This window comes from Colletotrichum navitas, assembly GCF_030913465.1.
Source record: "Colletotrichum navitas strain CBS 125086 chromosome Unknown LY79scaffold_50, whole genome shotgun sequence".
Classification (NCBI taxonomy): domain Eukaryota; kingdom Fungi; phylum Ascomycota; class Sordariomycetes; order Glomerellales; family Glomerellaceae; genus Colletotrichum; species Colletotrichum navitas.
In genome coordinates, this window is record NW_026850596.1 from 153,135 (window position 1) to 177,740 (window position 24,606).

At 52.0% G+C, this 24,606-nt stretch overlaps 8 protein-coding genes across 8 annotated transcripts; 4 read left to right on the top strand and 4 right to left on the bottom strand.

Moving 5' to 3' along the window:
- Nucleotides 1-995: 995 nt before the first annotated feature.
- On the bottom strand, nt 996-3,051 carry LY79DRAFT_611184 (recombination protein rad52). The gene is made up of 3 exons (XM_060561945.1): nt 2,845-3,051; nt 2,123-2,790; nt 996-2,070 (listed from the first exon to the last, which is right to left on the bottom strand). Exons 1-3 carry the CDS (start codon nt 2,850-2,852, stop codon nt 1,199-1,201), a joined length of 1,548 nt encoding a protein of 515 aa, XP_060411933.1. The 5' UTR covers nt 2,853-3,051; the 3' UTR covers nt 996-1,198.
- A 1,757-nt stretch (nt 3,052-4,808) lies between these two features.
- On the bottom strand, nt 4,809-5,862 carry LY79DRAFT_519790 (Cut8 six-helix bundle-domain-containing protein; the record flags this gene model as incomplete). The annotated part of the gene is made up of 2 exons (XM_060555173.1): nt 4,809-5,656; nt 5,784-5,862. 2 exons carry the CDS (start codon nt 5,860-5,862, stop codon nt 4,809-4,811), a joined length of 927 nt encoding a protein of 308 aa, XP_060411934.1.
- A 2,235-nt stretch (nt 5,863-8,097) lies between these two features.
- Nucleotides 8,098-9,348, top strand: LY79DRAFT_519956 (RNA recognition domain-containing protein; the record flags this gene model as incomplete). The annotated part of the gene is made up of 1 exon (XM_060555186.1): nt 8,098-9,348. One exon carries the CDS (start codon nt 8,098-8,100, stop codon nt 9,346-9,348), a length of 1,251 nt encoding a protein of 416 aa, XP_060411935.1.
- A 702-nt stretch (nt 9,349-10,050) lies between these two features.
- LY79DRAFT_581485 (uncharacterized protein) lies at nt 10,051-10,539 on the bottom strand (the record flags this gene model as incomplete). The annotated part of the gene is made up of 1 exon (XM_060560194.1): nt 10,051-10,539. The coding sequence occupies one exon, from the start codon at nt 10,537-10,539 to the stop codon at nt 10,051-10,053; it is 489 nt and encodes a 162-aa protein (XP_060411936.1).
- Nucleotides 10,540-11,918: 1,379 nt separating this feature from the next.
- On the bottom strand, nt 11,919-16,643 carry LY79DRAFT_519781 (ABC-2 type transporter; the record flags this gene model as incomplete). Its single annotated transcript, XM_060555172.1, has 6 exons — nt 11,919-12,345; nt 12,404-12,633; nt 12,694-12,927; nt 12,982-13,932; nt 13,992-15,533; nt 15,606-16,643. 6 exons carry the CDS (start codon nt 16,641-16,643, stop codon nt 11,919-11,921), a joined length of 4,422 nt encoding a protein of 1,473 aa, XP_060411937.1.
- Nucleotides 16,644-18,996: 2,353 nt separating this feature from the next.
- LY79DRAFT_705151 (uncharacterized protein) lies at nt 18,997-20,096 on the top strand (the record flags this gene model as incomplete). Its single annotated transcript, XM_060565000.1, has 3 exons — nt 18,997-19,002; nt 19,059-19,484; nt 19,561-20,096. 3 exons carry the CDS (start codon nt 18,997-18,999, stop codon nt 19,741-19,743), a joined length of 615 nt encoding a protein of 204 aa, XP_060411938.1. The 3' UTR covers nt 19,744-20,096.
- Nucleotides 20,097-20,410: 314 nt separating this feature from the next.
- LY79DRAFT_519840 (aldehyde dehydrogenase) lies at nt 20,411-22,119 on the top strand (the record flags this gene model as incomplete). Its single annotated transcript, XM_060555180.1, has 4 exons — nt 20,411-20,538; nt 20,606-20,805; nt 20,889-21,081; nt 21,141-22,119. 4 exons carry the CDS (start codon nt 20,411-20,413, stop codon nt 22,117-22,119), a joined length of 1,500 nt encoding a protein of 499 aa, XP_060411939.1.
- A 269-nt stretch (nt 22,120-22,388) lies between these two features.
- On the top strand, nt 22,389-23,607 carry LY79DRAFT_291306 (DJ-1/PfpI family protein). Its single transcript, XM_060552210.1, has 2 exons — nt 22,389-22,687; nt 22,767-23,607. Exons 1-2 carry the CDS (start codon nt 22,657-22,659, stop codon nt 23,423-23,425), a joined length of 690 nt encoding a protein of 229 aa, XP_060411940.1. The 5' UTR covers nt 22,389-22,656; the 3' UTR covers nt 23,426-23,607.
- Nucleotides 23,608-24,606: the final 999 nt, after the last annotated feature.

The following is a 24,606-nucleotide window of genomic DNA, read 5'->3' on the forward strand; positions in this document are numbered from 1 at the left end:
CGTGGAAGCCCGTTCAGTACCATAAGTCCGCCCACCCACAACTGCGGAATACCCCGTCTAGCTCTCGATCAGATTCAATGCCTTGGAAGCTCCACGGCTGGCGTTATGTAGATGAGTTGCACGGATTTTACAAATGCATTGCCGCAGCGTATATGGTTTGTCAGACCGTCATGCAGAGGACCTGTTTTAAGGATACTACTTTTGTAATAACAGCGTGAGCCAGTCACGATTGGAAGCCCTTCTTCTACAAGCTTGCAAAGGGACGGACAGAGTCTGTGTTGCATACATAATGCTTAGTATTATCACGCCGCTAAGCAACTGGTTGACAAAGACTCAGTGATACGAAGAGTTGGTTGCGAACTGGCCTCACCGTTTGACATGAGAGGGGAAACAACTGCTGGCTTACATCGTTATAAGGGATGACACTACCTGGTCAAGTTGATTTCTAACCGCCAATGCCCTCATTACAAAGATCGGCCTGCCAAAGACGCCTAGACGCCAATAACTCAGGCCAAAAACACGGGCGTCCTGAGCTTCCCGGAGCAACACACGTCCAACAAAGCCGTATCCTTATGAATAACCGCATCTTTAGTGCTGATCAACGGTGTCAAGCAATGCACACCAAAAAGTACCACGCGGCGTGTGTGATCCATGCCTCAAGCCAAGCTAACCAACGGGCTCAGCCGGATTGTCTTGCTTTAAAGATGTCATAGGAGAAGGCCTGTCAGCCCCAAACACATGCATGACTCTGGGGACCAAGCGAGAAGCTGAACCATTGCCACCCCCCCCCCCCCCCCCTTCGCCTTCTCCGATATGTCCACGACCCAGTGATACCAGTTGCTGTGCTCTGACACAAGGGTTTGAGTAGAAATAATCTCACGTTGAGGCTTTTCAGTTCAAAGCCATGGAAGCTACGCAAGAGGGCCCAGAAATGGCACCTGGTAGTCGCGGCAGAAACCACAAAGACTTCAGGGTGCAACGAGGCAGGACGTTTACAGCGCCGCGGTCTCTTCCAACGAAGAGAAGGAAAATTTATTCGTCACACTCCATAATCTGTCTCAGACACCATAGGCTAGACGTGCCTATATCGACCCTGCCAAAACTCCGACTCCTTTACCCATACCCGATCGAACCAGACTCCAAAGCTCATGGCCAAAGCACAGTCTCCCAGCTACACTCGTCATGCCAGAGATGCAAATCATGCCATCTTTTGCCTTTTGGGATCAAATCCTTGTACACCAGGAGCATTGCCCGTCGCTCCATTGGTTGACACGTCAGCCAATGCTGGCCTTCCGGCACTGTCTTGTTGCAGCGGGCGCTTCATGGTCGGTGGTCGGTAGGAGCCCCGGTTGGCCAAGGGACTACCTGCGCCCCCTGGAGCTCCAATCCGTCGACTCTGGCTAAGCTGCAGGTGCTGTGCAACGGTAGCCCCCCCGGGGCCGGGCCCTGCGTTGCTCATTTTGACTGGTGTGAAGCCCGATGTCGAAGTCTGCTGTGATGAAGTGGGCGGGACGTGCTGACCAGACCTGGAGAGGGGCTTTGAAACGGAGTGGTCTATGCCGGGGGTCTTTCGTATGGATGGGCTCTCTGCCTTTGGATTGAAGGCTTGTTGCCCGGCTGGCAGCAGAAGAGGCGTGTCAGTGTTGTTCGCCTGCAAAGCAGATTCCGGGATTTGCTGTACGGCACGTGCGGAGAAAAAGCCAATGGGCTCGGCGGCGTTGCCGGCCTGCCCTGGCGTGGTCATGTTTCCGTTGGCTGGAGGGGCCGACGGAGCGGACGGAGCGGACGGGTTCGTTGGTGCGCGGGGTTGGTTTGGTGCTTGGGGCCGGTTGCCGTAGCCTATTGGAGGGACCTGGCGCGATTGTGCCTGATTTGGTGTCTGAGGTGCTCGTAGGTTCCCTGTCGATGTGCTCCTGCCCATCTGTCGGGACGGGGCTTGCATACGCTGGGGGACGGGGGCTGGCGTAACGCCCGCGGGGCTATCGTTCGAAGCGCCATTTGCTACGGTGGGAAGCACCACTTCATCCGGGTGATCGCTTTCGACAACGGCAAAGTCGGCCTCGTCAAAATCTAGGCATGTCAGTAACGGGATTCGTTCATTACACCAACCAAAACAGCCCACCTTCAAGCAGGTCCTCGATCGATTCCGCCGTCTCTAACTTGACCGGTGGTGGTGGCGGCGGCGGCGCCGCCGCCGCCTTTTCCTCCTCCTTCTTGATGGTAAAATCGGAGTGCCTATGCAGCTCGGTCTCGTTGAACTTAGTCGGAGCGACCTTCATCTTGGTCACCTTGGAGAGGTAGTCTTTGTCGTAGATGCAGTTACCGAGCACGTTGCCAAAGTTCCTGAGCGCCCTCTTCAGCGCGTCCGTGGTACCCTCCTTCTTAGCCTTCTCAAAAGCGGCCGCCTTGCCCTTGCAGTTCTCAATGTGGCCGTACCCAATGTCCTCGTGAAACGTGCCATCGCGGAGCGTCACGCGGACGATGACGGACAGGCCCAGGCTGATCTTCATGGTCTGCGGGTGTTCGTCGACGAAGTCGACCTGAATGTTCTGAATGGACGAGGACCATCCATTGAAGCCAAAAACCTCGTTCGCGAGGGCGATGCACTTCTCGGCGGCGATGTAGTGGACCTTCTGACCTGAAGGGCCGGCGCGTGCGGATATGTACTCGGGGCCGAGCTGCTTCTCTAGACGACTTTGCAGGGTAGCAATTTCTTGGGCCGTGTATTCGCTCATTCGCCTCTGGGGCTCTTCGAAAGGGTTCGCCACGGTGCCGTGTTGATCGCCCGGGCTAGAAACAACATTGTTAGTGGACAAGACGCGCGTATGGACGACAGCAACCTACGCGGGCATCTTGCTAAATTCGACGTCCGTTGTTTTTGTTACGTCGGAATCTTCAATGCTTGGAAGAAGCTTGACAGACAGAGGAAAACCCTCAAAGGTGGAGGTATTGCTGTCGAGAGTCGACTTGGTGCGCGCCGTCTGCCTAGATGAGGAGCAAGCTCGAGTGGCGCGTTCACGCAAGCATTCGCCTCTCACGCGTCGAGGCGAGAGGCAACAATGACGGGTGGTCATGTGACCCAGCCAGAGAGGATGATGTAAGAACCCCCCTAAACCTTAGTTGAGCCGCCTACCGCCTGAACCGTACCTGGAGTTTTGGGGTTTCAGCAGGTACCATGGTACTCCTCAGCACACAATGTACCCGAGGAGGGCTAGAATCGAACATCAGAGTTCACTGCGGCTGTCGTCCGAACGGGGAACGGTTGGAGTACCTCCACAAACCTACCCCGCCAAATGAAGCTTTTGCTGGAGGCGCCTTACCCTCCGCGTGGAGAGAGTGCGCATCTCTCGTGATCGGTAGGATCCAATCTCAGCACCGCAAGCGGGAGAGGTGCACTTCCTCGAGTTCGTCTCATTCCTCTATCATCATTAATATATATCAAATTTTCATCCAGCAAAAAACACAACCGAGCAACCCAGACCGTAGCGAATGCACCAACACAGAACTGAGCAGGGATATGGTCACGAACCACATGGTTGTGAGAGAGTGTACTGGCGTGCCACGACCCGAGCGCACGAACTGGGAAAGCGGATTGCCCAGCTGCTTGCTGGCTTAGGCTCATATTCGGCCGAGTAACAGATACAAGGGACGATGATCATGAGGTGCCGTGTCTGACCCGGCTTCGGTTACGGGTTGGTGATCAATCAGGCACACACGGAGGGAGGGGTGCATCAGGTCACTAATGCAAACTCATCTGATTGCACTCTCTTTGGACAATAAAGTGTTGCAACAGTCAAACGAACTGACGCAAACACGCATGCTGTGTAGGATTAGTTACTAGTAATTGCCTGCAGGCGCTTTACCAAGAAACCCACCACCCCCATCAACGGCCTGCATGCGTGGCACCGACTAAGTGGGCAGTTGAAACAGATCTGCCGTCTTGGACACACAAATGGGCGGCTCACGACGATGGGCAGGGAGGTACACGTAAGCATTCTTCCTGTATGAATTTAACGTGCCAAATGCCTTTGAAGCCCATGCTACCTAATCCTAACATGAGGGAACCAGCCAGCGGGCTGCTGTGAAACCATTCTCTGCCATGCTACAACCCTCACACTTCTTACACTTCTCACACCATGCTACGATTCCATTACTCGATGCGATGTCCAAATGCACTCTCATTCCGTCGCAGCCGGGCCCCGGACCACTGCTACTACTAGTACTACCTACTATTGCTACCAAGGGCCCGTAATTATGTGCGTATTGCTTAGACGTAAACTCTCCCAAGTGGGCGGGACCATGGATTGCTTGCTGTTCCCTAGATGCTTTCCTTGAATCCTACAAAAAAAGCAGACTACCTAACATGCGAAAGTGTGCATGACTCGATTTCCTCGTCAACCATGGTGGTGATGAAGAGAGGCAGTGATGAAAGCCGTTCCTCTTCACCCCGGGAATGACTCGCAGCAAGCGACAGGAAAGGGATATCATCGATCAGAAGATTGACAGGGGAAAAAAAAAAACGCCGTCCAGCCCGAACCGGTCCTGACATAAATCTGTCCGCAGGACTCAGAAGTCTATGCCCTTTGCCGCCCCATGCTGAATGAAGTAATGGAGGAAATTAGATGAAAAGGAAGCCGTCGTTATAGTCGTCGTGATATGTCCAGGTGGGTGATGCTATCGACCGTGACCGATATCTCATGATGGGTGCCAGTTTCTTTCGTAGTAGTCTTTTTCTTTGTCTTGTTCTTTTTTTTCCCTTGGCCTCATGGTTATGGACATGCGGATTGGTTTCTCACTTTTCCTGCTTTCTACCAAGGCCCGACACGCACGGGCGCACCGTAGGTGCCAGACATGAGCTGGTTGAGAATTGAGTTCTGATCCGAGGATGGGTTTCCGGGCTGCTGTCCGTTTGAGGAGCCGCCGTGTGCCATCCAACTGACGCTCGTGGCCATCGCGTTCATCGCCGTGCCCATGCGTCCGCCCGAGATCTCGTGGTGTTTCGCCAGGGTCTGGTCCCACCCTCCCGTGTGGAGGCTCAGGCCGCCCCCGCGCTTGGCTGCCTCGTTGATGACCAGGGCCCAGGCCTTAGAGATCTCATCGTATGCATTCTCCTTGTGGTGCCGGTACTGCTGGGGCTCCCAGTCGGGGAGAGCGTGGATGATCTTGGTGGCGCCATCCAGATATTGCAGCGAGACGGTTGTCTGGGTCTCGTTTGGCGGCAGGTACTGAGGGGTGAAATCGAGGAGAGCGTCAATGAGGGCGGTCATGGGCGCCTTAACGCGGTAGTAGGTGTAGTCGGGGCTGGTCTCGCCGTAAGGGATGGCGGCCTTCATCTTGTCTTGATACTCCTGCAAAACGCCGTGTGCAGCGGCGACGGTCGGGCGAGGGGCACTGCTGACCACTTCCTGGCCGATGTCCGGATGTCGCTCACAGATTCGCTCGAGGACGGTTCGCAGGGCGGTCGGGTCCAGAGTTTCCAGCAGTCGGGGGAGGGTGAGTGGCCGGCCAACTAGCTCGTTGGAGCGGACCTTTTTCGAGGGTCGCTGGAGTTGTCTTGATGAGGCGGCTGGGGAACTTCGGGGAGACATAGACATTTCGTCGCCATCCTCGTCGGCCTTGCGCTTGCGGCTGGTGGACATGTTGTGAAATGGGCTCACTGTTTGAGAGTTAGCGTCGGGTTGTTGGGTTTTCGGGCATGCAGGAAATTAATTTGCCTGCGCAGGGAGAGGGGCAAAAAAACCCCTCCCCCCCATGTGCAAACGAGAGCGGCAGAAATTACTCACAAGAACGAGAGGGCGAGATACGGTTGGCTTCGTGAGGGTGCTGGAAGAGAGGTGGTTGTGGCGATAGCAGCACATTCATATTTGGTTGGGCTGATTCCGAAGAGAGATCGGGGATCGGAGCCGAGGGGGAGGTTTCCAGCGTTTTGACTCTGGATGACGACGACGCTTGCGACCAACGACGACGACGACGACGACTACGACGACAACAATCCAGATGCGACCAGAAGACGGGATCCTTTGAATGATTTGAGGTTTCGGATGGGGGTTTCTAGAAGGAGCAGGAGTTCGGGCGGCGTTGTTTTTTTTGATTGATATGTAGGTGAGAGTGTGGATGTGAGGGGAAAAGAAGTAGGATTTGGGCAAAAGGGAAGAAGGGACGATGAAGGCGACTGACTGCTGGGGAGGGAGCGGGAATGTGAAGGGGGAAAGGAGGGAAAAGAGGAGCTTTTCCCCCTTTGGCGCCTCTCTTCAGGCCTTGGACCTGCTGGACCTTGCACCCTTTCTCACCTCGCTCTGGGGTCTGAGGCACCGGGTCTGGTGCTGCAACTGGATCACTGGACCACTGTGACCCAGCTAAGCAACGTGCGTTGGCTGGATTTCTAGTTAACATAGGATCGACCTATCCACTCTCCGTGTACACAGAGCAGCCTGCCCCCCTTGTAAGTACTGTAAGTAGTTTTTGGATGGCGTATACGGATCACTACCAAGATATCTCCTAGTGTGTAGCATACGTATACATACAAGGCCACAGAGGAAGAGAGGAACGGGAGAAGTGGATTGAGGCGGCTTGGGAGGTGTTCGGGGGAGCCACAAGACTCCTCAGCGGCCGCTGTCATTGGGCCGAGCTAGACGGGGAAGAACTCAGAGAGGGTGCAGTGCCGCTCGGTCGGGCTGCTGCAAGCCGCTTGCGATATTAAACACAAGCGGTCAAGGGCCCGATGGATGCCCTATGCCGAAACAGCAGCCTTGGGGAGGATGCGGTACCTAGCAGGTGCGTACTATAGAGGTAGGTACCTTGTCAGGATCTTTGCGAAAAGTTGTTGTGACCAGGGGTGGAGAGTCTGGATGGCGGCCATTGGCGGTTTCGCCTAGGCGACTGGTGGGTCCCTCATTCGTCAGAAATCATCCGCACGTGAGTGGATGACAGGGGAGTCTCTCCCCTATGGCTGTTGTGGCTTGTTATGGTGGCGGAGAGGGGCTTGTCTCCGTCTCTGCTTCCGCTTCTGCTTCTGCTTTTGCTTTTGCTTCTGCGTCTACGAGCTGGGCTAGTGTGTGCCTGAGTCGCTTTTTCCTACCTAGGTAGTCAGCTACACGCACGACTCAAAGCTGGCTGAGCGGCTGCACTTTTCTTCTTCTCCTTTTTTTTTTTTCCCCTCTCGGGACGTGGCTGAACATGGCTTGGCAGAACCCACAAGCGTTGGCGGGTCGCTTAATCTTCAACTCAAAGCGGGTCGCGGGTCGACCCCCTTCGCATCATCATCCATGGAAGGTTATCAACCCCTCTAACTCGTTAAAGTGCTAAGCAATATTCCCTGAGAAGCGAAGGCTGGCGCGCCTCGGCTACGGGTGGATGTCCCTCATTGTCCTTGACGACAAGTGCTTGATTGGCACTCGTATGCGATACCAGGTATGGTAGCATCTCATCATTTGCGTTACATTGGCCTATCCATGCTGCGTTATGCTTGTCTTTCCTAGAATCAAAACAAGATACGGAGTAACTTGATGTTAATACGCCAAGTCAAAGGGAGAGGCACTCAGACAAATCCTTGCGAACTATCTCAGTCACCGCATTTTCTCCTTCATCCTGGCAACCAGGTTATTGTCCGCATCTCGCACCTTAGTCGTGTACCAACCAACAGAAACGTGGCGAACAAATGCAGGGCGCAACTTTGGTTCAAATCCCAACCACCTTCCAGACACTCAGCGTTTACTGCCGACTTACCTAGGTATCTTACCACCTAGGTAAGTAAGTACCTACCTATGTAGCTCTGTGCAGCCCAAAAATACTGCCAGGTACTGATTCACCAAAAGGTACTTTCTCTGTGGCCCGAGCTTAGCAGCCTTGACCTCGATGAGCACAAGCCCCATAATAGATAGAGTGGGGTTATTCCATCCACCAGCACTCTTATCGCCTTATCGATTGTCGATTCCAATCCAAGACCAGAAGGGAAAAAGATGAAAAAAATTCGAGGCCAAGGGTGCAAGCGGCAGAGGCCCCGATGCGAGTTTCTCACCGTCGCTTCCACCAAGCCTTCCGGATTCTGGAGTGACCGATTCTGGAACATCCCGGAGAACCACCAATCAGGTTCTCACAATGGCCACCACAGGAGCGGAGAAACCGTCCAAGACGCCGAAGACCGAAGATGCGACATCACAGTCTCCCGAGTCCAAGAAGCGCAAGTCGGTTGTCGTCGACGAGATCGAGGTTGACCTCGAGGCTCCCGAGCCCCCCTCGAAGCGCGCCAAACGTCTTCTGAAGAAGGGCAAGAAGCTGCCCCCCAAAGTCGACAGCGATGATGAGAAGAAGGCTAAAAAGAAGGAGAAGGAGGAGAAGGACCAGGCCGCCAAGGCCCGCTCCGAGCACGGCGTGTGGATCGGCAACCTGCCCTTCTTCGTCACCGCTGACGACCTGCGCAAGTGGCTTATCGCCAATTCGGGCGAGATGATTACCGAAGAGTCCATCACGAGACTGCACTTGCCGTCAACCAAGCAGGCCGGCCGCGACAAGCCCTCGAACAAAGGCTTTGCCTATGTCGACTTCAACGATGTCGCGCCCAAAGTCGCCGCCATCGCCCTGACCGAGGCCGAGCTGGGCCACCGCAAGCTCCTGATCAAGGACTCCAAATCGTTCGAGGGCCGGCCGAAGAAGGAGGAGGAGACCGCCGCCGTCGCTGCCAAGGAAGAGGTCCCCAAGAGCAGCAAGATCTTCATCGGCAACCTGAGCTTCAAAACGACCGATGACGACGTGTGGCAGCATTTCGAAAAGTGCGGGCAGATCGACTGGGTCAAGGTCGCGACCTTTGAGGACACAGGCAAGTGCAAGGGCTACGGCTGGGTCAAGTTCCGCGAACCCGAGTCTGCCGGCTGGGCTGTCAAGGGCTTTGTTAAGATCAAGGAGGAGATTGAGACAGAGGACGACTTTGTCGAATCCTCCAAGGACAAGGACGGCGACGACGAGATGAAGGAGGAGGAGGAAGAGGCAGGGGACGAGGCGAAGGACAAGAAGACGGCCGAGGAGCCGCGTTTCAAAATGAGGAAGTGGTGGGTCAACAAGCTCCTCGGCCGCATGCTCAAGATCGAGCTCGCCGAGGACGACCAGACACGGTACAAAAAGCGGTTCGGCAAGGATGCGCCCAAGAGGCAACAGCAGCAGAACGGCGAAGACACCGAGGGGGGTGCGGACGGTGCGCCGACACAGGAGAGGAAGCCGAGAGCCCCGCGGCCCCCGAGGACGGAGAAGCCGAAGCCAGCGGCGGGCGAGCTCAAGGCGCAGGACGACATCATGGTCGCGAGGTTGACGGGTGCGGCGGCGAAGCATACCGGTACCAAGATTACATTTGACTAGCGAACAACACGCATGTGTCGATTTCGAGCAAGGAGACTGGAACACAATGTGAGAAGCACGATGTATACCGCTAATGAGAGTGAACTATACCGAAGGGCCGTCTTTACAGGTTACAAGGCCTTCTCCCGAGCAGCGCATGGCTTGCTTCTGACAGCGGGCGCTTTCCCTTGTCCCAAGTGCCTGTGACTGGGTTCGAGCGCAGCACTAAGCTTTTTGACTTCAACTAGAGAGACCTTTAATCAGCGCTCGGATTGATACGGTTCCATCGCGTCGTCATCTCTGCTTGTCAAGAGATACTAACTATCCGTACCTGTGCCCTGCCTGAATTGGTGTGTTTCCCATGACGGATGCGACTTTACTCGACTCTACTTGGCGTGGGCAGCCAAGCTAGCCGGCTTTAGGGGGGGGCGGGTGTAAGCGGAACAAAACCAGCGGCAACACAGAGACCGCCAGAGCTATAGAACCAGAGTTGACGGGACAGGCTCAGGCAGCCTTCCAAGAGGCCCCTTTTATTTCATATTGTGATGAGTGATTTGGCCAATGACATGTATCCACGATTCAGAGAAACAGTCTATTTCCCATCGCTGAGAAGGATAGATATATACAACTGCCGACGGTGGTAGTGTTGAACCGGTCAATGCGCCGAGCTGCAAAGCCTCATTCGCCCCTTGCAACTACGATTGGAAGTACGCCATCATGCCCCTAAATGCTTGTGCAGGCGTAATCGTAGTAGAGCGCCGAGGAGAAGCCGCCTCCGCAATTCGTGAACAAACCACGGCCGTCCGACTGCAACGAAACGCAGGTCTGGACCGCCTTGTTTGTAGCCCTGTCGACCACGGCAGTAACCTGTGGCGACAAGTTATAGTCAATGTCGTCGTCGACGCACGCCAGCTCGAGGTCGTTGTAGGTGGTGTTGGTGTCAGTGTCGGTGATGCTGAAGGGGTTCCGGCAGATGGGCTCGTAGGCGAAGGTGCTGGCCGCCCGGATGACGGTCCACGTCGGCGTGCCGAATGCCGGGCCCTGCTCGTTGCAGACGTCGAGGAGCTCTTGGGTCGTGGTCGGGGTGAAGGGCGACCAGGCGACGATCTGGTTGACGCGCTGCGGGAGGGCGTAGTACCCCAAGTTGATGGGGGGAAGTGAGGCCGTGGCAACGGTCACGAAGGAAGCGCCGAGGAGAACGGAGAGCTGCATTGCGTTTGGTATCTCTGGGCCTAGTATTGTTGATAACGAGGATTGGAAGATGGTGATAAGACAAGAGCAAGCTAGACAGCACTCCTTGGTCGGCTTTCCTCGACTCTTATATAGCTCGTGGGAGCTTGGCCTAATCCTTCTCTCTAGAGAAGCCCATCCCTGCATTGTCAATATCTGGCACTCGTATCCCGGGCGTATCTCAAGATGTGCTCTACCACTGCATCCGTATCTCTGCGAAAGAACGCCAAAGCCGCCAAGAGCGGTATAATAGCCAATCAGAGCCGATTTCCCTAGAGTCAGATTTTAGGAACGCATGGCACATTCAAAGCCCCAACATGAAGCCGCTTGAGAAGTGACAGTTTCTGCATGATCCGATTGCCTTATCCCGCCCCTCAAGCAAGGATATCTTGCCCCTGGCTTGAGGGAGAGGACTTCCTGTCGCATTCAACATCTGAATCGACAAAATTTGTAGTAAACACTTGCGTACTCAACTCAGCTATCTTTCGGCATTGTGGAATAATCACACATACTGCCTTGATTATTGGCGCTGCTAACTGGTGGCCCAGACTGCCCCGGATGGTTCCCATGGCCAGCAGGGCGTCGCGACAGCGTTGTAGTGAAGCCAACAGATTGATCGTATTCACCATGAGATGCAGCGTATGCATGACGGGGGAATGGGACTTTGGTAACCGACTTACGCACCTTTACGCCCTGAACACATTATATATTATACCAGGAAGCGGGAAGGGTTGCATTGTAGTGCAGATTATTTGGCTTGGCATAATCCTTCTCAGCCCGACTTGCCTTTCGTACCATGGCTGCTGAACAATCAGCTTACGTCAAACCCTAGTCTGGAACAGATTATGTATGTGTTTACTATAGGCGACCGATGATCCTATGATTCTCAAAGTCCTTCGGTCAAATGCTAAAGCAGGGATGAAGTTGCTCGATAAAGAGCCCTTCATCGCCGATCGATCCAACATAGCAAGTAAGCAATGCTTGTATCAGCCCGGACCTATGAGACATAAGCTCTAGACCTCAGCCTAGAATCTGTATTGAGGAATCTTTACGGACATTCCGAGAAAACAGAAAGCGTAAATTTTTGTTATAGATGATTTCACTGCTTCTCCTCAGTTCACACAAAGGGGCTACCAAGATGCCACGAGATGTATAAGCGTAAGTTACTGCTCCGTAACTAACGGCGTTGTTTTTGGTTATGTGACACAATACAAGTAGAGTAACTATCCCGGGTCTCCAAGCCCGCGATCCAAGTTACCCAAAGAATCTAATTATGACATCTAATAACCATTCCTCCTAACATAGGCTTAACTTAACGATCTCGTAGATTAATTCGACCAATGCATTGTGCTCTATGCGAATCAAGCATTCAACGGTGAACGTTTCTTGAAATCATTCTTGGGTACCCGCGCAACCCAGTACAAAGCCGCCGCCGCAACGATGTTGAACACGCAAAAAGCCCAAATTAACCAAAAGTCGCGCCATCGGTTATCAAAGCTCATATTCATGTCCGACAAGAACGTGTTTGTATCTGCCATGCCACAGAATTGACACTCACTGGCGTTGTTATTGACCAGGTATCCACCATTGTTCTTGATGTACTCGGCCATATACTCGCCGCAAGTACGGCCACTCGGAGCATCGAATGTGAGAAGCTCGGTCGAACTGCACATAACGGGCGCATTGGCCAGGCCAGTGCTGAGGAATGCTTCCATGAGGTATGTAAAAGGGTTGACACGATACATGAAGATCCAGAAGCCAGGAAGCTCGTGGGGGCCCGCCAACACACTGTTACAACATCAGTTGAGCTCTCCATAGTGTCAAAGAGTGAGAAGGAGTAACATACCCGCAGAGAGCAAACATCAAAATGAAGGCCAAGTTCATGATGCCACCCGCGACCTCGGCACTGCCCAGTCCGGCAATCATGAGGTGCGCAAACGTGCTGGAGAACAAAAAGAAAACCCAACAGATGAGAAAAAAAGTGACGGCGCGAGGGTGAACAGCGTCAGTCCATTCCGCGTTTCGATCAAGTCGCATTGGATAGAACCACAAAAGGAAGGAGAAGACAGCCATGATCTAGTTATCATACGTTTAAAATCTTACTGGTATCAGCCAAAAAATGTGAAGCAGACTTACAGAGTTCCAAAAAATTTCAACTATGATGTTGGCGGCTATGAAAGCTTTCCAAGAATACGACTTGGCCGGACGCTCGCGGGCTTCGTACATTGTGCGTTGGGACACAAAAACTGGCATGATTTGTTGGACAATCTGACTGAAGATGAAGAGAAAGGTATAAACCCCGAACATTTGGTTCTTGAGGCTACCCTTCGTGTTGTCGCCCCCCAGGAGCGTCAATCCAATGAAAAGCGCCTATTATTTCATCTGGTCAGTGCCTGCAGGCCGCAGAAAATGGGATGCACTCACTGAACCACAAGTGACAATGGATTTCGAGAAGATGTACGACGGACTACGCCAGTACTGCTGGAATACTCGCTTCGTCACTTCGTGGATCTGGGCACGAAGATCCGCGGCAAACTCCTCGTGTGCCGAGGTATCACGAGTTTCCGTCGTCTGCCTGGTATCTCTATGACTCTTGTGCTCCGATAGTCTTCCTAGTTCGCTTTGGACACTCTGGTACTCTTCACTCTTCCGCCAAACATTTGGCCAGTCTATATCAGTGTGGGCCTTAGGGGCTGCTCCAATGACTTCGAGCATGTACTCGGCGGGATTCGATCCGGGTTGGTAGCCCGGGGCACCGTGCCGACCGAAGTAGTCGAGAAGAACATGCGAGTTCTTCCCGATGTCACCAAAGTAGACCGTCTGCCCACCTTCAGCAAGCAGCAACAATCGATCAAATCTCTGGAAAAGCGATGCCGATGGCTGGTGAATGGTGCAAAGAATCGCTTGGCCGCTTTTTGTTAGCTTTTCCATCAGATCGCAAATGGACCACGAAGTTTGACTGTCGAGCCCCGATGTTGGTTCGTCCAGAAAGAGAAGCAACTGTGGTCTAGCCACCAGCTCAACGCCAATCGTTAGAAGTTTGCGCTGTTCGACGTTGAGGCCCTCGCCCAACTCTCCAATCACAGCGTCGGCATACTCTTGCATGCCGAGAAGGTCGATAACAGTATCAACATACGCCAGCTTTTCCTCCCGGCTGTACTGCCGAGGCTGGCGTAAGAATGCGCTGAAGTTTAGGGCCTCTCTGACGGTCGCCGTGTGGAGGTGGAGATCCTGTTGTGTCACGTATCCAGTTTTGCGCTGGAACGAGGAATCCCGAAGATGACCATCAACAAGCATCTCGCCACTGACAACACCCATCGTTACGCGACTTGCCAAAACATCAAGCAGACTCGTCTTGCCGGCTCCCGAAACGCCCTGGTAAGGTTCTTGTCAGGAAATGGCCAACATAGATCGACGATGAGTTGTAGACTCACCATGAGCGCAGTCAAGGTCCCGGGCTTCACCCATCCATCAACCTGATCGAGAATCCGGCGAGTCTCTCCTTTGACTTGCACATCGTAGCAAACATTCTTCCAATGGAACACAGAAGTCTGTTTCGCAAGGCCAGAGCTGTCGCTGTCTTCAGATTTCTCAACAACCGGATATGGGTGGTTCCCCCCAAGGTTTTCGTCGTCGTTTGGACCCCTCTTCACGTTTCTTAACGCTCGACGGTTGAATAGAAGAACCTCGCCCTGAGACCTTTCGGATGACACCAGCTCAACGGCAACAAGATACATAGTCATGAAAATGATAGTGATAGCAACTACTATGCCAAAGTTGCGCCAACGATGCCCATCGACAAAGCCGTAAACTACACGAAGGTGGTCGTCTCCGTTGATGGAGTTGGAACCAGGAACAGCTCCACCAATATCACAAACCCGCTCATTAGATCTAGCAGACGAGGTGTCGTAGCTGAGGCCACTAGGGACGAAATTTGAGCAACTGAAGTTGCGACCGACAAATTCATTTAGGGCAAGACTCTCCTGGACGTAGAATACGGGGTTGACCCAGCGAATCCAGCCCATCCAGTCACTCAAGTAAGCTTGAGGAATGGAAAATCCGCTAAACAGTATCAAACCTAAAAGGATGATAGCAGAAGGAGCCAGCGCTTGCGCCATTGTCTTGGTGATAGAACCGAGGAATCGAAATATCATTGACATGGAGATGGTCGTGCTCAAGGAAAGTAGGAGGAAGAAGAAGAACGGTCCGGCAGAGTCGCGGCGTAAGTTCGTCATAAAATAAATCGGGACATTGATGAAGAGAGAGTTGACGAGTTTGTATGGAAGGTCGACAACCATGGCAGCAACCGCCTCGGCACTTGGGTGGTAGAGAGCATATCGGGCATGTTTTTCAATGATTTTTCGCTTGCCGTAGAGAGTGAGAACTTCCAAGATACTACCCATGGCATTTATCAGTATGGCGTAAAAGATGAGAAGGAGCCGCTTGTATAGACTAGAGGAGTTAGGAGGCAGATTGTAGAAAATACTCGAGATGATGAGGGACTCGAAGCAGTTTGTTGTCAACATGGTGATAGTCATCCAAGGTTCGCTGATTAAGAGCCTGGAACTCCGCCATAGGTTTAGACCAATTTGCTGCAAAAAGGACAAGGTGTAAGGCGAAGAAGGTCTTTGTCGTTTCGATTGATGTACTCTCCGAGTGGCGGAGAATTGCTTGGAGGTGTTGCCACCGAAGGGAAACTCGTACTCGAATTCATCTATCTCGACCAGAAGGCGTCTTCGATGCTCGCTGGCTTGCCAAGCCCGGGCAAACTCGTCAGGGCTCCTCGGCGGCGTTTGTCCTTTCCAATCGGGGTGCACAACCCTTTCGGAAGAGCTCGTCATGGAAGTCAGAAAGTCAGCGGTGGTCTTCTGTTCGGGACACCGGAAGCCAAGGCTTTCGAAATACAGTTTGGCGTCGGTAGTCTTTCCAAAGAATATTTGACGCCCCTCGTAAAGGACAATGACTTTGTCAAAGAGCTATAAAATGTTTCAGCGTTGACGACTCGCAATGGGGCAAAGAGATAAAGTCCAGGGATGTTGTAAACTCACATTGTATGCTTCCTGTGGCGCCTGGTAAATGGACACAGCGGAGCTGAATCCAAAGACGTCTGCTTGCATGCGAAGAGTGCGGCAGAATTCGATGGCGTTGGCCGAATCAAGCCCTCTAGTACTGTTGTCCCAGCACTGGAGAGGAGCGTAGCTCAGCACTGCCTCGGCAATACTGACCCGTTTTCTCTCTCCACCACTCACGCCGCGCACAAAGTCATCTCCAACTCTAGTGTCATTTGTGTGGGAGATGCCAAGGAGTGCCATGACGACGTCACGAAGATGCTCGGCGTACTTGTGCTTCGAGATGCCGTCTGGAAGAGCCATGTTTTGGGGATAGCGTGCCCGGGCAGCAAAGTAGAGCGTTTCACCGACGGTCAGGGACGGGAAATGATGGTCAAACTCTGCCGTGTAAATGGCCTCTCCCTTGAAAGTCGTCTTCATCTCCTCTGGCGAGATGCCTTGGTAGTTGAGCGTTGCACCATCGGCCACGTAGAAACCGTGGGTTTCACCAGCGATCGTCTTGAGCAGAGTCGTACAGCCAGATCCTGGAGGTCCCAGTACAGCAAGCATTTCTCCGCTCTGGATGACGCCCTCCAAGTTGTGCAAGATGTCATTTCGCTGTTTCTTCCTTGACTGCATAAGTCGCGCTGCAGCCTCCAGGAAGAAGTTGCCAACGGTCTTTTGGTAGTCGCTTGTTGTGCCCAGTCCGTAGACGTGCAAGTTTTTAAAAGCCAGGCCAACCGTGTTTGGAGCATTTCCGTGAAGTGCTTCAGTCTGGAGCCTGTAGAATGCCGCAGCCCACTTTCTGGCGTCGAATTTCGGATCCTTGGGATCGATTGTGGCATCGGAGGGCCCAGGAAACAACGAGTGGACACCTCCATGAGATGCGGAGGTTAGGCGCTTGGCCAAGTCATGTATCTCTCCTTCGGCGACCTCGTTGGCATCTGAAGAGATAACGAGAGTCGTGTCGGAATCGAATCGAGTGATATGAGGTTCGGCAGCTGTCCCATCCGGACCCGGAAAACCGGGAGCAAGCATGTTGATCGAGGGCAGCAACATTCAAACCGATCTCGGTTCTAGGCCTTTTCTAACAACAAAGATGCCACAAATCAACTGGACAAGTGATAGAAATCAGAATTCGAGTTTTCCTTCGAGGTGAAGACCCCATCAGGTGGGAATGGCACAGAATGAATTGTAGGATGTGTTGGTGGCTCGACGCACGGAGTTCTTTGCAGCGTTGCTGGATTAATCCGATCCGTACGGAGGTCGTCGTGATGGTCGACATACTTTCAACGGTCGGGCATGCTGACATCCACTCTGACGAAGGGGGTTTGAACGTCAAAGTTTCCATGGGTAGGTAGCTACTAAAGTGAGGTATGTTGGGTCGTTGTGGTGCAGCAAAGCGTTTCGATGTCGTCGTCTCGGAAAGTGCAAACTGCCCTTCTTTCCATCGCAGTTACCGGCGGGGCACGTCATTGGTAGAACAAAAGAGCAGGGCAAGTGCGAAGATCCGGAGGACCGGAAACCGTTATTGCCGTTCAGGTGGAGCTCACAAAGTGTGTCACACCATGGGTGTCGTAGTGGACGTTACTTCTGGTCCTGGTTGAGGAAGCTATCGATGAGTTAAGCATATTGTGTGAGATTTGCGTGTTAATTAATTGACTTGTTTCCAAAAACCAAACTCTCGCCCGATCTTCAGGGATGTACAGGCAAGAACTTCGTCTGACGTTAATGATCTCAACCCTAGTCCCGTCATACATCCACTCCCCAGACACTTTCATTAGGTTTGTGTCTCTTCCCCTGTCTGTCACATTTATTTTCGTCTTGTACCTATTTGCACCAATATTGGCCATCCTGTACATTGGCACTCCGGATTTTGCGTTCAGATGGATCGGCAAGGGGTTGTGGAAGCGGTCTCTCAGTAAGCCCGCACTCCCCACGAGCCTCGTCCCAAGGTCTACTACGGTCTTGAAACCAGTGGCACCTGTCCCGCTTCTAACAGCAGCATTACATCTTTGCAGAAACCTTCCTTTCTGACGTTTCATCTGCTTCCAGTGTACAAGTTGTCGTGCCAAGAAGGTATGTCTTCAACTGGGCACCCTCAGCCCATCTTTTCCTACCTAGCTCAGATGCAGCAGCGCCACGTGGGTGTAATCATCATGAAAGCTCCTCTCGTCAATATCGAAAACAATTTCACCTGCAGACCGACCTCCCATGCTTTCTGCAGCATAAAAAATCATCGACTTTCTCTCGTCCTCGTTAAAGATGGGGTATCGGTACGATGTACTGCGATGACTATCCTTATGCTCGGCCAAGCATAGGGGGTGTGAAACCCATAGAAGCTGGCCACAGTAGCCTTTGCAGAAAAGGTCGAGGCTTCTGCGAAGAAGTTTAGATGGCGGTTTCCGCAGATGCGACAGCTTGTGAAAGTTCTAGAGTGTAGGACTTTCTTTGCGCTGACGCTGGCTATGGCTGTTGGCTTTTCTCTTGAGACCGGGCCATGCCCGGGTTTGGATGACCTGGTCAGTGATCTGATGGGCATTGTAAAAGGGAAGCAGAAAAGGGGTGACGATAAGGACAATATCTAACTTAGCAACTTGGCGAGGAAAGTAGAGGGGCGAGAAACAAATCAGGCTTGTTTTCCTATAGCCTGGTTTCGGCTGCTCTACTGACACTTCATACATGCTGATCGGGGAACAAGCAAAATCATCCAGAGTTTAACAGGCGCAAGTTGATGTTGGAGGAGAGCGTTTGCAATTGGGAAGAGGAGATGCAAGTTACAGAACGGCAGCTTGATAATGGCACACAGCACTTGGCCAATATTTGTTGGCCCCTGTTTTTGCTGTTTGGGAAGGTTTCCGCGAGCTAAGGGCGTACGCTTCGACGCTACCGCAGTGGGTGGCAACGAACGTCGATTAGATCTGGTTGAGATTGACAAGGATGATGCCGGGCAGGACTGACTGACTAGTAATAAGCTTGTAACTGACACGAAATACTTAAATGCGACGAGAATAACGAACCTAAAGCATCGTTGGGCATTGAAGACCCTTTGGAATCACTTGACTTCCTTTACGACTCAATGGATTCGGTGCAAAACCTTTGGATCATGTATGTAAGTGAACATGTGGTGCTCCCCTGACATTAATGTAGAGTGCTGGATAGTTGTTATTCGATACCTGGAGAATAGATGGACCCAGCCACCCAGTCTTCGTTGCTTTGAGCTATTAATACCACGAAGGACTGGCAAATTCGTTCTGTTTCCATTGCTCTGCGATGTTAAAAATCCTCAACTGGATGTTGACGTAACAACTCTTGCCGACCGTAGCTACTTGGCTCAAGATAGCTAACTGACATTTTTTTGAGGTTTTACTACTGCTGTATCCTCATCAAAATGCTTGTTAAATAGTGCATTGGATCCAAATATCCGGCGCCAGTGTCCTCACCGCTGCGGAGCTCGCCGACAAAACCCGCTGCCTGGGCGAAGCAAGCGACCTTGTCTTCAAGGACGACCTTGCCGGGATCGAAGAGCCGCGCTTCTTCATCCAGAAACACCCAAGCCGGGTCGTAGACAACTACGTCATCAAAGATGGCGAGAGTGAGCCGCGAATTAACACGGCACTGGTGTTCCCTCCTATCATCCACGGCCGAGGACTCGGCCCTGTCAACCAGCGCAGCGTTCAGATCCCTTCTCTAGCCAAGGCGACGCTGGACCGCAAACGAGGCGTGCAAGTTGGCAAAGGCCTCAACCGATGGGGTAATGTGCACATTGAGGACGTCAGCCGGTTAATCTTACGCCTGGTTGAGAAGGCGGTTGAAGTCAGGAGCGAGGAGCAAGTCTGGAATTCGAACGGATTGTACCTGGCTGGCGTCCGGGAAACCGTGAGTGAACAACCGGCCTCGATCCCAAAGCAACCGCTAACACGACGCGTTTTTAGTCTTTGTGATTAATCCCGAGGAGACAGACAGTCTGCTACTGTATGGAACGGCGATTTACAGAATAAATGCTCGCAGCGAAGCACTCAGGGGCAAAGAGGTGCTGGGCTGGGTGCCCGCGGGAGAGAGCTTGGAGGACGAGATCCCCAAAGCTGTAGCACGGGAGGCGTCTTTAATCAGTGAAGCAGTCTATGAGCAGCAATAGATAAGGTGAGAAGTCAACGATGGAAAATAGGAAACCTCTTCGAGCCATTTGGTAATTCAAACAACCTAGACACAATCTAATCCGAATCTTTGCGCCTTTCCAGCATTGCGAACCGTGACCCTCCCCCCTGAAACTACCATGAAGAGGGTTATACTGTTACAGCACTTCTACCCCTCAATACCTCCATATTTCTTGGTCCATGCCCCGCAGGTCACCCCCACAGCGTCAGGGGCTTCACGAGAGGGAAGTCTCCGTGATAATTCCGATTAAAACCATCACTCTTCCCCAATCCAAGTAACTGAAGATCGAAAGTCTGCATTGGGAGACTGAAAGAGGTAAGATTTCCATGCCGTCTTCTGGACTTGAAAAAGAAGAAGGCCAACCTCTAAGGAAAGACTCCCGGTAGGTCAGCCAATGGCCTTATGACGGAGATATTGTCCGATATCAGCTTTCGGCCAACTGCGGCCAACTGCGGGGGAGGTGGCGCAAGCAAAGCTTTATCTGACGCGGATGCTGTGCGATAAGGCCCTACCCGGAAGTTTGCCTCTGTTCAAACCCACATCTCCTCGCCGTCCGTATCATTCATCCTAACGTCCCTTAACCTGCAAAAGCCACAAAACACTCTTGCGTTGCTACTTCCTCGAGTTCTATACGGTTTGCAAATAGAATGGAAGATCTCACTGTTGAGCTCACTGCGCCTAACGGGCAGAAGTGGACTCAGCCAACCGGCCTTTTCATTAACAATGAATTCGTGCCCTCATCCACCGGGCAAACTATTCCTGCTATTGACCCGGCGTAAGTCCAGTCGTCTCGCGAACCTAGCCTCTATTGCATGTATCATACTTATAAGTATCATTCATAGTACAGAAGCAGAGATTGCATCAGTCCACGCAGCCAGCGCAGATGATGTCGATAAGGCAGTGAAAGCTGCTGCTGCGGCGCTGAAGAACCCCGCCTGGAAAGGCCTATCGGCATCGGACAGGGGCGTCCTCATGGCCCGCCTCGCCGACCTAATGGAATCGAACAAGGAGCTGCTAGCGACCATCGATGCTTGGGACAATGGTAGGAGACAAATGATGCTAAAAAGCCCCTGTTTCGAGCCTCACGCGATCGTCTCAGTCAATATGCTGATTGCTTCTACTTAGGCAAGACTTACACCGAGGCATTGACGAACGATCTCGTTGAGGCTGTAGGTGTTATCCGCTACTACAGTGGCTGGTGCGACAAGATTTTTGGCCAGACCATCGCTCTGCCAAACAAGTTTGCCTACACTATCCGGCAACCTATTGGTGTCGTGGGTCAGATCATCCCATGGAACTACCCTCTTTCCATGGCGACGTAAGTCTAAACCAAGCTTAACAATAGGCGTCATTCGAGTAACGTGTGTGCCACCGTAGATGGAAGCTCGGCCCCGCTCTAGCCTGCGGGAACACAGTAGTTCTCAAGGCCGCCGAACAAACCCCGTTGAGCATTCTCGTTCTCGGCCGTCTCGTTAAGGAAGCCGGCTTCCCCCCCGGCGTTGTGAACTTCATCAACGGCCTGGGTAAGGATGCCGGTGCCGCCCTCGTGCAGCACCCGCTAGTGGATAAGGTTGCTTTCACGGGATCGACGGGGACCGCAACGAACATCATGAAGATGGCCTCGGCGACGTTGAAGAATGTTACCCTCGAGACCGGCGGAAAATCGCCGCTTCTAGTTTTCAACGACGCAGACCTCGAGCAAGCCGTCAAGTGGTCGCACCTAGGCATCATGTCCAACCAGGGCCAAATCTGTACAGCCACATCGCGGATCCTTGTCCAACAAGATATCTACGAGGCCTTTGTTGCTCAGTTCATCGAAGAGATCCACAAGACGAGCAAGGTGGGCAATCAATGGGACTCGGAGACCTACCAGGGCCCGCAGGTCTCGAAGCAGCAATACGACCGAGTCTTGGCCTATATCCAAGCCGGCCGCGACGAGGGCGCGACGGTCAAGACCGGAGGTGAGAGGCCGGCGCACCTCGGCAAGGGGTACTACGTCTCCCCGACAGTATTCACGGACGTAAAGAGCGACATGAGGATCTGGCGCGAAGAGATCTTTGGACCCGTTGTCGTGATCCAACAATTTAGCGAAGAGGCCGAGGCGATCGAGATCGCCAACGACAGTGTCTATGGTCTAGGTGCCGCCGTCTTCACAACGAACCTGGAGAGGGCACACCGCGTGGCCTCCGAGATCGAGTCAGGCATGGTGTGGATAAATAGTAGCCAAGACTGCGATCCTAGGGTTCCCTTTGGTGGTGTGAAGCAGAGCGGTATTGGAAGGGAGCTTGGTGAGGCGGGTCTCGAGGCGTATAGCCAGATCAAGGCGGTCCATGTAAACATGGGCAATAAGCTGTGATGGACCAGTCGAGGTTTAGGATTCAGCGACTGTGGGACTGTGATCAGTCTGTTTAGTAGCCTATTCTCCTCTCGTAGAAAGTTGCGCTGGAAAACCTGCAATCGCAAAACGCAGGCGTTCTGCTAAACCGCCACTGGGATAGCTATATATGCTGACACGTGTTCATAAACCAATTCTCGAGAGACGATGACACGATCTCAAGCGCTCGGCGTCCGAGTCCAAAGATCTTTCCGTCCTTTTGCTCTGCGATTACTAAAACCCCGCAAACCCACTCATTGCTGACCTTACGTAACTCTCATCGTTTTCCGAGTGTGCCGATCGACCTGCCGTGTGCACTTCTCCGGAGTCTTAAATCTAGCTGTAACCAAATCGCGGGGTCTGGGCACTGCACATCAGTGCTTAAACATCGTGCCAAGCATTCCAAGAATTCTCAGCAGAAGAAGTTGCACCATCATCTTATCAGTGCTCGTCAAGAAACCCGCGGCGGCCGTCTCAATCCCATTTCCCCGCGTCAGGACATTCAGTCATAGGCCACCAATGGCTCAGGAGTGTGATGGCGTTGCCGGCGGTGAGTCGAACGAAGATGGTTAAAATGGCTTATACTGCAATCGTTCGCAGTCTCGGGCATGATTCTAACCATCTCCCAGAGAAGCCTCTCAACTTCGGCGTGGTGCTCTTCCCGGCATTCCAGGCGCTCGATGTCTTCGGGCCTCTGGATGCTCTCAACTTGCTGTCCCGGTCTTACCACATGAACCTCTACACCATCGCAGATACTCTAGACCCCGTGTCAACCAAGCAGGACACCCCGCACCAGCCCTCCACCACTGACTCCGACTTCGGCCAGCGGATCGTGCCGACTCATACCTTCAAGACGGCCCCGCCCCTCGACGTCCTCATCGTTCCAGGCGGACAGGGCACGCGATACCCGGGCATCAGCACAGCCATCGACTTCGTCAGGGAAAGGTTCGATTCCCTGCAGTACCTTCTCACCGTCTGCACCGGGTCAGGCGTGGCGGCGCGGGCTGGGGTCCTGGACGGGAGGCGAGCGACCACGAATAAGCTGTCGTGGAAGGAAACGATCGCGCTGCGGCCTGAGGTGGACTGGGTACACAAGGCGCGGTGGGTTCAGGATGGGCATGTTTGGACATCCTCGGGCATCAGTGCCGGCATTGACCTGACGTTCGCCTGGATCGGAGCCGTGTACGGGAAAGGTGTCGCCAAGAACATTGCCGACAGGATGGAGTACACCCCAGTCGAAGATCCGAGCTGTGACCCCTTTGCCGGCCTTTGGGGTTCGAAGGAGTAGTTTTGCGGGTCGAAGTGAGGGCATAGCTTAATTACTAAAAACCTCCACGTGATCAACATTATAAGGCCATAAGTCAAAGCACCCGCTTTCCGATCACCCCCACTTTGCAATCACCTATTTACACCAAAACTGCTCTTTTTCACTATAGCTTTAACTATATAACCCTAGTCTTAATAATTCTAAGAAAATTATCATATATAAATAATTATATAAAAAGTTTATATACTAGTTATATAATTTTTTTACTAAGTATAGGTAAAGTATTAGCTACTTAAAGCTAAAGTAGTAAAAGTGTTAAGGTTTTAGTATATTTTACTAGTATTTCTTAATAGTATTAAAATCTATATAACTTTAGAACTATAAAGTAAAAAAACCTATAATACTTTATATAGTTACTTTATAATATAAAGTATATATTTACTAGCTTATACTATAGACTATACTAGCTATACTATAGTATATACTTAAATATAAAATTTACTAAGAAAATTTTATTAGAGAAATTTTAATTTACTTATATAAGCTTATATAAGACTATATATATTATATAGAAAATATAACTACTTAATATTATAAATAATATAGCTATTTATAAAGTTTTAAGCTTATACTACTAGTAAATACTAAGTTATAGCTAATAATAATTTACTAGTATTTTAGTATATCTTTATATAAAGCCTTATATCTTAAGTTATACTAATAGGAATATAGTAAAAAACCTAGTATAGTAAAAGTAAGTATATAACTAACTATAGAAATTTTTATAGAATTAAAGAAGCTAGGGTTATACTATTATAGCTATAGTAAAAAGGAGTAGTTTTGGTGTATTTTAGTGTATTCTGGTGGGGAATAGGTGATCGCCAAGCGGGGGTGATCGGAAAGCGGGTGCTTTGACTTATAAGCTATTGACTCTAAGTCAAGCAAACCTACCTCCGCTACTGATACGACTAGGACTTGAAACAACTTTCTTAGCAACGGCCATATCCTCACGGGTCGAAGGCAGCCCAGGGATGTTGATATCCGCCCTTTTCATTCTGGAGTTGAGACTGAATCGCGAGGGCGGGTGCGAAGGGTAGACGGAAACAGAATAGCCATATATGCCCTCGCTAACCTGCCGCTCACAGTAATCTTGTTGAGTTGGGCTGCTTGGCTGTTGGTACCTGGGCTTATCAAGCGCGGTT